This window comes from Pantherophis guttatus, chromosome 3 (assembly GCF_059756535.1).
Source record: "Pantherophis guttatus breed Tessera chromosome 3, ASM5975653v1, whole genome shotgun sequence".
Lineage (NCBI taxonomy): Eukaryota > Metazoa > Chordata > Lepidosauria > Squamata > Colubridae > Pantherophis > Pantherophis guttatus.
The window spans coordinates 45,678,414-45,691,626 of NC_142065.1; the positions used below are offsets into that span (position 1 = coordinate 45,678,414).

Sequence of the window (13,213 nt, forward strand, 5' to 3'; positions counted from 1 at the left end):
GACCTCCTGTATTACAGACTTTGAAATAACTTTGCCAAGCAATTTGAAGAATATTGTTTGCTAAATGTCTCTTAGGGACCTGCAAAGCATTTTGAATGATACTACCTCAAATTTGGAACACCTGCTTTCCAGATGCAACACTGTTTTGAAATGTAGTGTGCTCAGTAGCCTGTTTCATATTGAAACAGGAATATTTACATTATTACTTTATTCATAATGTTTTGCCCATTTATAGTGTCTTTTATGTATTAAAACAATTAATAAAGACTCTCCAAAGCAAAGATTGATAATAACAGTTTTTTCACATTTTTTTGCCTTAGGCTGCAGCTACAAAAAAACACTTTTGTTGCAGATTGTTTTACTCAGACTGAGTTCACACAATATGTTAATCCATATTTTGCTTAATGTGGGTTATAGAATAAATCACAATTGGTTGCATTTATATGACATACTAAACCACCTCTTACAAACCATAATCTCTGGGTTCGAACTGCAATCAAAATAAACTGATTTATAAATACAATCAAAATAAACTGTGATTTATAAATGCAAATCAAGCAAACAACATGATTGAAGGTTAAAATTTTCAAACCTGGTTTGTATTTTGGTATGCGCTATATTTGGCTATTAAGTGATAGATTGGATGCTGCACTCCAGCAAGTAGGTGGGCAAACTTAAATTTATTCTTAATTTTAATATATTACCTGTATAATTAATTTTTCACTCTCACATATTAAAAATAGCTTGCAGATAATACAGTATGGAAACCTTTCTTTTGTATCAGCAGAAGCTTCTGTCTTCATCAGCTTCAGATTTGCATAATGCCAGAATTTTCACACATGAAATTGATACTAATATTGATCTTCTGGTCTAGAAATCTAAAAATCTAGAAATGGGCAATTAGAAAAGTTTACACTCATCTGAATATATAAACGTGAGTACACGTGCTCTGTAATAAGGACAGTGCATTTTAAGGTTTAAACAACATGGAAATCAAAGATGAGGGTGCATACCCATGCAACATAGCAATCTGAAAGCCACATTGCAATACAAATTTAGTATAAATATACAATTTTGAAATGAGAAGTGCAACAAGCCTCTTAGAAAAAATAGCTTAAGTAATGTTGCTGGGTCCCATCTTGGTCACTTCACAAGTTCATGCAACAATACCATATTTAACATTCCTTCATATATACATAACAGATGTATACCCCCTGGGGCAGCATTTGCAATTCCCACCTATCCCATTACCTTCATTTGAACCAGTCACGAGAATAGCCACCATTTACTTAGTACTTCTCAAGTTCTCTTCCTGGAAGGCACCTATTATACAATATTGCACAATTGCAAGAAACATAACATTTGTGTTCATGTAGTTTAAATTTTTTAATACTTCAGAACTTGGACTTTTCTGACAAATAAAGTAGCCCATCTTGCTTATACCATTTAGTAGGCTAATGTTAAAAGGCCAGTTTATACTGATTCAATCAAACTTAACCCACCTTTACTTGAACTATATACTGTACTATCTACAGTGTCTAGGGCTTTTCACCACCAGAACATAGTAAAGTCCCATCTGGGGACAGACAAAACTTGAATACTTCAAGCTGGGTGGCAATTTTATAACAACATATTTATTCTGGCTATGTACAACATGAAGAGTAGAGATTTTTAAAATTTTCCTGCAACTAAGAGTTTGCAGCGTACATAATTAAGAAGGGTGCTTTCCAAAACTTCCTACATATAAAATACTACTATAGCCCCATCCCTACCCCCCGTTTCCTGTCAGCAAGGTCTGTAAAATGACAGTAGTACATTTTTTTCAACTGAGCTTTCGAATGGACTTTAATTGATCGTATATCAAAAGTTTGGCCTCTTTAGGATTCTGCAGATTGTCCCTCAATCCTTGTTGTTATGACCATTCCCTTCTAATCATAAATGGGAATGAACTGTAATCAAGGAGTTCAATTGTAGAAAAATCAGGTAGTTTCAAATCAGGCTTTGATAACAAATCTTTCAGCTGAAATGACCATGTGCTTGATCCAGGTAAGAATTTGCTGTTTATTTAGCTCTGATAAAGTCCATGTTCCCCTATTGTTGGCTGCTTGTCAGGTGATGCATCCATATCTACAAAACAAGATTTTGAAGCTGTCATTTAAAATAAAGTGCCAAATGTCTTTCACTGGCTATTTTTAAAAAAATCGTTCAAATACCACATACTTTCTCCCCCTACTTGATTTATGAAGTACTATTAGTACTGGCTTCCACCATACAATAGATGTGGATGAAGACTTGTACTTCTAGAGATCAATTTTGGCAGGTGCTATTTTCCAAAACGTGTATTCTCCAACTCATACATACATTACTCCTTCATATATGTACTGGTACCCAGGATACCTCATGAAGTAGAACCAAGTCTTGCATACAACTGAGTTGTAAATGGGACAGTTTATGTGGATTCATGACTACTGAGGTAAACCTTCTTCCTAAAGCGCACAGCAGTAGCAGGATACATTTCTGTATTTGTTGGATTGAAAAATTGTGCACTTAACACTGCTTGATCATAATTAATACTAATAATTAAAAATAATTCTGACAGCATTTAATAGAAGATTCTATGGTACATTACAGAAATGGGAAATCCTGCCTTTCTATAGAATGCAGGACTATTAATCCTTCAATTTAGGATATGCTGGATTGTGCAGCCTGGGAATGGAAGGCCCTAGGTTCCTTTTCCTTGATGTATAATTTATTTATTTATTTATTGGTTCGATTTATATGCTGCCCTTCTCCAGAGACTCAGGGTGGCTTACAATGCGTTAAGCAATAGCCTTCATACTTTTGTATATACCTGCTTAGTAGGGCTTTCGCCCCCCACAAGAGGTGTTCTTTTTTATACAAAGTCAGCTTATCAGATTCTATTATTTAATATTATTAAATAATATTAATATTATTCTATTATCAGATAATATCAGATTCCTTATTTCCATGCTTCCTTAATTCTTCAATGGAAATAGTGTCAACTGTAATTTGAAAATGTACATCGCTGGAGGTTTTAATCTCCTCTAAACATAGCAAAGAAAACTAACTACTGCTTATTTAGTGTTTATAGACTTTTCCCCACCCACTTTCTTGGCTTCATTTTTCATGGTCTCCTTGTCCAAGAATAAGGAAAGTGAAGGGTTAGGTGGTTGCTTGGGCATTCAGTCCAATCCAAGCAGGAAAGGGGGAAAGGAAGCAGCTGTAAAATAAACGCTTCCTTGAATTTTTAAAAAATACAGGGTTTTTCCCTGTCTGTTCTGCAGGAACATACACCCTCTTCCACCTGGCCTGCCTTTCTTTCTTTTCAGAAGTGCTGCTGCTAGTGGGGGGGACGGGGACAAGCTGACAGTCTCACCTGATTGGGACTGAGGATGAATCCTATGGAAAAATAGAAGGAAGACATAGAAAGTAAAGGCAAAAGCTCCAAAGATGGTTCCACACACCAGGAAACTATAGCTTCCTTGATCATGAATGATCTGACAAAAAGAAAACAAGATATTTTAGGTTTTCAAGCTTTGGATACTGTTTTAAAAACTAATGAGCACAGCTTATTGTCTGGCAGGAAGAATAATGTTAAAGTACTCCAGTATTGCTGACTGAGGTTATGCAGACTTCATTTCCCTATTGAAGAAGTTTGTGCCAGACTGTCTGACCTTCAGGGAAAGTAGCAAATGCCATCTGCTTCCCTAGGGTTTCTACCTGCTGGACATTAGTGTGTGTTTCCACTCTGTGTTTGTATGTGCATGGGAAGACTTGCAATTCAAGAAATGCCAAAAGCTCAGAAGCAACATGGTTACATGAAGAAATGCTTTTTCCATGTCTTCAATTTAAACATTAGGGTACCTCTAAGCTTCAATCTATTAGCGGGATCACAATTCAGTGGAAATACGCACATTTTTTTAAAAAAAATTGATTTATATGCCGCCCTTCTCCGGAGACTCAGGGCGGCTTACAATGAGTTAAGCAATAGCCTTCATACTTTTGTATATTTATACAAAGTCAGCTTACTGCCTACACAATCTGGGTCCTCATTTTACCTACCTTAGAAAGGATGGAAGGCTGAGTCAACCTTGAGACTGGTGAGATTTGAACTTACTACTACTTACTACTGGCCAGTCTTTCTGTATGTTAGAAATACTATATGTCTTACAGAATTTTGCTAGCTTTCTTTGCACTCCTTCTCTACAAACCACCTATGCTAGAGGATACATTAGAATATGCTCCGGTGCCCCAAATCCAATATATAGTTTCCAGCATTTTATTTATTTAAAACACTCACATGGGACATCTCCATGTAAGGCTTTTCAGATACCTTTTCTGAAATTCAGTTGGTGCAGTACTAAGCTAGCTGAACTAGCAGTCTTGGTATAAAATTTCAATGTTATCTTCAGTGGTTGAAATGTTCTCTTTATTTCCTGGGAGGTAGTTATAGATGTTAATTTACATCCAGCAGAGTGTCATTTTGATATCTTAATATACTTACCGACCCTACCAGCAACTGTAGAACCATCTCTCCAATTCCTGCTCCTGTCACCAATACAGTAGTGGCACAGCCTGGAATTAAAAATTGGCATCTGTTTTAATTACACAGATGATATAAGACTGTAGTCTATGACTGGGACATTCAAATATAAATGGTATAAATTTATCTCTAATATAAATGACTTGACAAGAATGCCACCTGTCTTGTGCTGAAGTCCAAGATAAACATTCAGTGTTAATGCGCCCCTATCAAAGCAAATAAGGAAGAAAAAAGCATCAGGATTTGTGGTTTATTCACTCTGGAAGAAAAAAAATTAATTCCTTGAAAGCCATTCTGTATCCTTTCACTATCAACATAATATGGTAGCATCTAGCTGATCTTGGCTGATTTCAAAAAATAAAAAAAAAACTTAAGAAGGCGTGGTCCTTGTTGTATTGCAATGGGAATGATTACAAAATATCAGCGTAATAGAGAAGACTGGGAAGTTGAGAAAACCTCCCAGAAGAAGGAACAAGAAACTACTTGCATTTGATTTCCAAGAAAATGTAATGGACATTTCAATGAAATCATCAGTAGTTGAATTCAACTTCAGTAATATATTACATTATGTTGCACAATAATATTATATTGTATATACAATATTGTATTGTGTTTAACAGTATGTGCAAACAAATCTGGGGCAAGGCCAGAATGGGAGAAATAAGGTATGACAAGCAAAACAAATCCAATCATTCAAACCATTCTCTCTTAGAAAGGCTGGCAGAATATCAGGAATTTATTTGCACAAAATGAGAGTTCTATGAGAGTGAGAATCCCCATTACTGACTAATTTAGCATCACTCAGCAAGATCTGAGCCAATGTAAACCAGTTCTCCTTTCTGCTATTTTGGCACAATGGTGGTTCAGTGACTCTAGAAGATAGTAAGTCATAAATGGGCTCCTACTATGGGTCCTATCACCTGCTTTCCCAAACTGGCATTCTCCAACTACTCATTTTCTAGCAAATGAAAACACGGGGGAGACTTTACCTTTGTACTGGAGGATGTCCTCAGTGTAAGCCAGCACACTGGGGAATGTGCTGCTGAGGAAGAGGCCAAGAGAGGCTGTTCCCACAAAGAGAAAAACCACACTGGTAGAAAAAATTAGGAGCAGGAAGAATGTTATGAGCACTCCAACCTGCAATGACATTAAAAGGGAAAGTAGAAGAATTAAGACTCAGCTGTAAAAGGAAAAGCAATTATAAAAATACATCACAAAGAAAATAATAAATACTACTACAGATTCTGAAATCAGCATCTAAAATTGTAGGAGAAGGTTAGACAGAGCCTGAGGGAGGAGTCAAGAAAGGAATCAATCTGGAGTCATTATGTTCCCACAATTGATCCCAATCCACCCCCCCTCTCTTGAATTGTGTTAACTTTTTATCTAGTGCTAAATTACTGCTGACCATTAGTTGACTTAGTGTATAGGCATGTGCTATAAATCTTCTTAACTAGAGCTTAATGTATAGTCCTGGTTCTTCGTGCCTGACAAAAATGTTCCAAGAATCTTTGCTTGACACCATTTCAGATTCTGCAGGAAATTTTCAGGAGAGAGGGAAGGGTTGCCCCAATTTATTAACATGCCCTCTCATTGCTCTCTTACTTCAACTTTGTACCTTGACACCTGCAGCAAAGAACCATACTGAAATGGAAGCCAACATTTTGAGTGGTTGCTGTTATTTTCCTCCAGGGTTTTGTTATTCTATTGTCTGTAGCATAATTTTCTTAACATGTACTCTATGTGGTTAATGCCGTTGTTTTGTTTTTAACTTAATTTAGTTCAGAGTAGTATTTTTCAGAGTATAGGAAAAAATAGGGAACCTGTCATACAAAAAGGAAGGTAGGATATGTGGCTACAGGGGAATTGATAAAAATGTCTCCATACGCTTCCTCTATAGGAGAGATCCTTTATTCTTATATGAATAATGGACCATTTGTCGAAAGACACTTCTGGATCTGAATTATCAGAATCATAATTAGTGATTGCTATATAGTTGTACTTTGTCTTAATTTACATTGTATATTACATTGAATTAGAGTGTTTTGTTTTGTTTTATTTTGTCCAAAACACAAATATTTTTAGGAAAAGAATATAATCATACTATTAATTACAGCATTTTTAAAAAAAGAAGAATTGGCATAACAATTCCAGAAGAACTTCTGGAATTGAAAAAAAATTATAAAAATATTGCTTTGTTGGAAATCCTAAGCTTTCACATTAGATCTATAGTTCATGTGAGTCCCTGAAGAGAAAGTATATTAATCTGTCCCCAGCACTCCCAAACATGATGCCCTCCAGATGTATTGAAATACATCCTACTTATGTATCATGCCAACGTAACAAAAAATTCACAAAGTTTGTTATTTGCTAGGTGAATAAGATTTGGCCATACCACGTTGATGAAAACCATGGTTGCTGGCTTCATTCTATAGGAGACAGGGATGGAGATGAGTCTGCCCAGTGTGATGAATCCCCAGAAGAGACTGGGCAGATACCCAGCCCTCTTGTGTCCCACTGAGAGTGGTTCCTCCACTGCATAGCTGTATACAAAGCCAGAGTATTCACCCTGAAGAGATGAAAACATGCTTTATTATATTTGCATTCTTTCTGTATTAAGCAATGACCATAGCATTCATCTTTTATTCATTCAGATGATTTTTAATAATATATAATTACAGTTCTCTAGACAATGGATAAAAACAGTTAAAATAATGGTGTTGTACTATCTGACACAATTTAAGTCAAAAGATAGATTTAAAAGAATATTTAAAAATATTTAAAAATATTTTACATGTTTTTTTAAAAAATTCCCAGAATCACTTAACTTGTAAAAATAACTTGTAAGAATAAGATATTAGATGCCAGCAACAAAATAAAAGAAGGGGAGAAATACAGTTTTTTAAAAAATGTAAGTAGCTAGGTAAAAAGTGTTTTGTCCTTGCTTAGAGCCAAAGAATTTTACCAACAGAGCAACAACCAATTATCAGCAAACTTGGGAAAGAAAAAAAAGGAAACATTAAATATTTATGGTTGAAAACTATCCTTTGAATTTTGTAACATATGAACATTTTAGGCCAGCTGCTGAGATCACACTTGGAACAAAATTAAATTGTCTGCATGGTAGTTGCTTAGCATTTTTGTTAGCCTCCCTCAATCTTGCATTCTCCAACTCAACAAGCCCCAATCTCTGAAGCAGCTTGATTAGATCTGGGAAAGCTACTCTTGTTGGACAGATGTGGGCCTGATGTTTTCTTTGTCACTTGCCCTTACCAAGATCCCATCTGTCATAAAAAGGAGAAGAGCTCCAGTCACGTGGACACCAAAGTAAGAGCAAGGAAGTCCTCTGAAATTTTTGCTTTGGCAGCATCCAAAGAGGTCATCATGCCCTGGGGAGAGAAAACAATGCCATGTAAATGTATTGATTAAACTGCTAGTACTGTATAGCCAGCCATTTTCTACACATAAGTTTAGCATAACTCACATTGAGTAGCTGAACAACAACTTTTGTTTTGATAACTCTAGTTTATGTATTTATAATTTTGATTTCTTTGGGCACCATTCCAAACAATTCTGGTTGTCCATTCCTAGTATATTAAAACAAATAGGGCAATAATTTCTGTGTTCCACAGTTTGTTGGTTTCAAAGCATAATGTTGGCGTTAAAGGAGCGTATGATATCATTCTTCCCTCACCAATCTCTGCTGTAAATCTGTAATTATTACAAAGGAAAAAAAAGCTAACAAAGGTTATATAAGGTTATACAAAAAAGATATAAATTTTAAAATGAAAAGATTCCTTATCTACAAAAGATGTCCAGGTGTGTTAGACCACTAATGCTTCCTAGTCAAATTAGTCAATAGATTGTACCATGTATTCTAAGATCTGAAGGGTACCAGCAAGAGAAAGGTAGAATAATGGTATATTGCAGGTTAATTCTGCTGACTGCCAGCACTTTGATTCTCACCAGACTCAAGGTTGACTCAGCCTTCCATCCTTCCGAGGAGGGTAAAATGAGGACCCAGATTGTTGGGGGCAATATGCTGACTTTTTAAACCACTTAGAGAGGGCTGTAAAAGCACTGTGAAGTGGTATATAAGTCTAAGTGCTGTTGCTATTGCTATAATATAAATTATTTCCCTAGTTGAGATATGGATACATGTTTTGAACTGCAGGTTGTATTCTCTTGTGATTAACCCTTGGAGCCTCATGCCAGTTGTGGATGGAGTCTCACATGCCTCACCTATCTCATGCACTCAAATGTGCCTTTCTTTGTCAAGGAGTTGGGCTTTTTAGGGGAAGAAAATGGTGTTTTTTAAAAAAACTGAAACCAATGAGAAGCTCTTTTTTCACCCATCTTCGTTATAGTGCAAGGGATGATTTTCTTGGAGGAGATAGCTGGATCTTTTTCTTCCTCAATTCCAATATTCCACCACTCATGCAAATTACATCTTTGGCTAGGGTTGAAGAAAGTCACCCATTGGGAAAGGTGCAACTCTCGGGGAGAGGAGGCAATGATGAGAAACAGTTATATGCTACCAGTCCTTCATTTAATCCCCAAGAGTTTCAGATCCTATGTATTCCCATTAAAGTGCAACTATGGATGTGAAGCATTAGATCTAAGTGAAACAAAAGGTATAGTCAATATGTGACAAAATAATTTGTAGAATCAATTCAGGAGCATTGCAGTTCTGTTGGAAACCTTCCAAGAAGGAGTGATTCAGTTGATAGCTGTTCGTTTGACCCAACAAGACTCTTATTATTTTTCATTGCTTCTAAAAACTGTCTTGCACTCATGGTTTGTGCTTCCCTGGCTAATGTCAACATTTCTTCATTTGTCATATGCACCTAAGGCATATTGGCAGGTATTGCAGTTAACTGCATGGCTTAATGAGGTCTACTTAGAGCCACCATAAAATGCGAGCACATGCTCCTAAAGTTCTTAAGGTGTAAACTGATAGATGTTGCTGTGAAGCTATCAACTAAATAAAGCAACACAGCTTTAGAAAACATACAGAAAATTGCTTCCTATTAGAAGTAACCTTCTAGGCATGTATTGATTGCTTTTCATCTTCAAACTACACACAGTGAAATAATTGCCTTTTTTTTATTAATGAGACTTAATACAGCATAGGGATATAGTTACTTTTGCCCAGTGAAAAATGGCTTCTTTATTAGGAGACAAAAGTGAATATGGAGCCTCATTTTCAACTAAGAGGTTTTTATGGACAAATACAAACGACTGTGCTAAATGCAGTCCACAAGACAATCTATTGCAATTATATTAACTATGAATGAACTAAGTAAACTGCACTGAAGAACCTGCCCTGGGAATTCATAATCTGCTGAGCTAATATTAACAGATACTAAAGATAAACATCTTCTCATATTCTGGTATTAATGGACAACTACTTTGGACTGCTTTTACTTCGTCTTGATACATATTACAATTCTGGAAATCAGCCTAGGACTATACAGAGGAGTATGAAGAGGGAATTATGTAATTTGCAACTCAGAACACTTTTGCTGGGTTTTTTGAAATAATCTGACTATTTGAAATAGTCTCATAATCAACCTTCAGTAATTCTGATGTCTATGTCCATTTTAGAAGAAGAATAAAGACCATTTTGAAACTTGAGATATCTGTTGAAAATGAATGTCAGCATCTTAATATAGAGGATTTTTCCCATTGGAAATCAACATACTATGGTTCTCACAATAGGGCAAAGACTATCTTTATATAACATGTTAACTTATGCTTATTTTAATATACTCTATTCAATTAAACCAATTTTCTAATTCACACAACTCACTGAAGAAGACATAAACCCAAGCTTTGCCTGAACATCCTAAGGTACAGTATAGGTAATTCATTTGATCCCATGTATTGTGTGAACACAGCTATTATATGATTTGTTCAATTTTGGCTGATTCTGTTGCAGCAACTGTGGCCAATTCAGGCTGGTACAATAAACCATGATTTAATAAGCCTGGTTTAACATTATGTATAAGTCCCACACCTTCATAGAGCAGCACATCACGCTCTCTTGGTTTTGCTGAGATAATGGAAGCAAAGTAGACCCAAACTGGAATAATCTCTCTCCCCTCTCACCTATTTCTACTTGGATTTTTGATGAGGAAGTAGAAGAGTCATCTTTGTCAGTTATCCGTGTTTCCATTGCCAATTCATCTGCAGGTAACAGTGGGGGACTGCCAGTGGGGCAACATGGCACAAGCCTTTCCTTGTACAGCAAAAAGAATACTGCAATGGGGACAGGCAGCTAGAAAGCAATAGAAAAGAGAAAGGACAGTTAGCCAAGCAGACCTACGTTGTACTATATAGGGTGTATGTTAGTTCTTCTACTGAAAGGGACTGATCTGATTTTTTTCCCTCAGGAAATTTTTCAATGTTACTTGTGTGTATAGCATCATCTTTCCCCAGCATATACTAAGAGGAAGGGCACATGTAGCTTGATTACATACAGACAAGCATAGCCTTCCTGCTTTTATATCAGTGTGTTGGAGCAAAAAGTTTTGCAATTTTAGGTCCTACTGGCAAGAATATTTAAAACGTTGCCTTTACGAAGTTTCTTTTGCTAAATTTTTATAAAGGGTTAAAAAAAGGAACAGGTGCCACTAGAACATATAGATAGCAACACATTTTTAATTGATTTAATTCAATTTGGATGTTGCCCAATTCCAAGTAGCTTGGGGCAGCTAACAACATAAGCATTATAAAAATGGCTGAAGATAGAACAAAACAACGCAAAAATAATTACAACCCCCCACCCCTACCCCAAGATAGCTACCTAGCTATGAAGCAAACATAAAACATCACAAAGAGGGTAATTCCATCCACCCTGTCCCAATTGTCTGCTCTTTAAGAATGTCATCAGGGTTGGGACCATACCCATCTCAGGAAAATGCTCATTCCAGAGGATATACTTTCTGATTGCCAAAAGATGACACTATTTAATCAAGGAGACTTGAAGCATGTCCACTCGGTTAGCTCTTATCAGCTAGGCAGATAACAGAGTTCGGTGGTTCCTTGGATAACCAGGCTCCATGCCATGTATGGTTTATAGGTTACAATCAGCATCTCGAATCACATCCAGAAGGATACTGGCAACCATTACAGCTTGCAAAGCAGAGGTGTCACATAGGTATACTAAGACCTGTCCATCAGTGCCTGAGCTGCTGCATCCTGGACCAGTTGAAGCAGGAATGAAATCCAGCAGGTTCCGGCAGGTTCTGGAGAACCGGTAGTGGAAATTTTGAGCAGTTCGGAGAATCGGCAAATACCAGCTCTGGCTGGCCCCAGAGTGGGGTGGGAATGGAGATTTTGCAATATCCTTCCCCTGCCATGCCCACCAAGCCACGCCCACCAAGCCACACCACCCCCACCAAGCCACCCCCACAGAACCGGTAGTAAAAACAATTGGATTTTACCACTGAGTTGAAGGTTCTGAATAGTATTCAAGAGCAACCCCATGTAAAATGTGGAGCGAAGTGAAGTGACAGGGAGTGAGTAACTGGCTGGAGGGAGACTGATCCAGATGAACTGGTACATGAAATGGAGCTGTACCAAGGCCCTCTCCTGGTTTTCCACATCCACGGCATTAGATGGGCATATGCATAAAAATACACCTGAATTTCAGCTGATCAATAGAGGAGATGCATTACAGCCATTATGAGTAGCATGCTTGGTTTTCCAAATGACAAGCTGTAAAACTCAACCCAAATATAATATTTGACATGTTTTTTTTAGAAAACCTTCTTCGATAGATTCTTTTTCTCATTTAAATTACATCATGCATTTTAAACTAAATGTACTAAAGTGCTGTTTCTCACTCTGCCAGCAGGTGGCAGGCCAGGACCACAGATGCTAGCAATTTTGGTACCCGCAGTGAAAATAGCTTTGCATTCTACATTAACACTGAGGCTTGTATTTAATGACTGAAAATAAATTTTGCACTCCATCTGGACAGGCATGTTCTAAAGATCAGACATGAACCCCAGAAAGTTCCAGAGGATACTTCATCACTAGTACTTTGCATTGTTGCATTCAGATATATAAAAATAGCTTCCCCTTGTGGCTTTTGCCACAATATAAAACGGTTCTGTTAAATGCACACTGATTTTGCTAAGCCTAGTGAAATATTTCGTGCATTGGCAGAGTAGAAGCTGTATCTGAAAGTAATTAAGTAATGTTAATTGAAGCTATCTTTTTTCTGTCCCATCTGATTGATGGTGACTGCTAGAACATTCATAATTAATGAGTGATTGCTCTAAGATTGTTTTTTTTTTCTGTCTGTTGTGACTTAAGAGAGCTGTAAATCCACATTTCCTGATTTTTGTTGGCTCACAGAGTTATTTCAAGGTATGGAGCATTCTCTCCCTGCCTGCTCCCCTCTCCTCAACTGAATTCATTTAAGAGGTCTCTATTGTTCACAGAACAATAGAAACAAGAACAGCTAATTCAGCCCCATGGAAGAAAAACATTTTCCTTTAATAGTTAGAATCTTTCCGGAGGTCAGGACCAGTTTGCGTTAATGGCAAATTTGCTATGAAAGTGACAACAGCAAAAACAGATGCATGTTTCACAAATCATTTGAACAATGCCAAGCCATAAAATATTGGGCAAACACTC

General features: G+C 36.8%; 1 protein-coding gene across 1 annotated transcript in view; it reads right to left on the reverse strand.

Annotated features, from left to right (window-relative positions):
* Positions 1 to 283: 283 nt before the first annotated feature.
* The window catches only part of SLC60A1 (solute carrier family 60 member 1), a 48,046-nt gene continuing 35,116 nt past the window's right edge, over positions 284 to 13,213 (reverse strand). The window contains exons 4-10 of the mRNA XM_034414419.3: positions 10,676 to 10,844; positions 7,838 to 7,953; positions 6,960 to 7,133; positions 5,554 to 5,701; positions 4,526 to 4,596; positions 3,398 to 3,518; positions 284 to 2,127 (exon numbers count right to left, since the gene is read on the reverse strand). Coding sequence (XP_034270310.1) covers positions 2,066 to 2,127; positions 3,398 to 3,518; positions 4,526 to 4,596; positions 5,554 to 5,701; positions 6,960 to 7,133; positions 7,838 to 7,953; positions 10,676 to 10,844 — 861 coding nt within the window. The 3' untranslated portion in view covers positions 284 to 2,065. The remainder of the gene's footprint in view (positions 2,128 to 3,397; positions 3,519 to 4,525; positions 4,597 to 5,553; positions 5,702 to 6,959; positions 7,134 to 7,837; positions 7,954 to 10,675; positions 10,845 to 13,213) is intronic.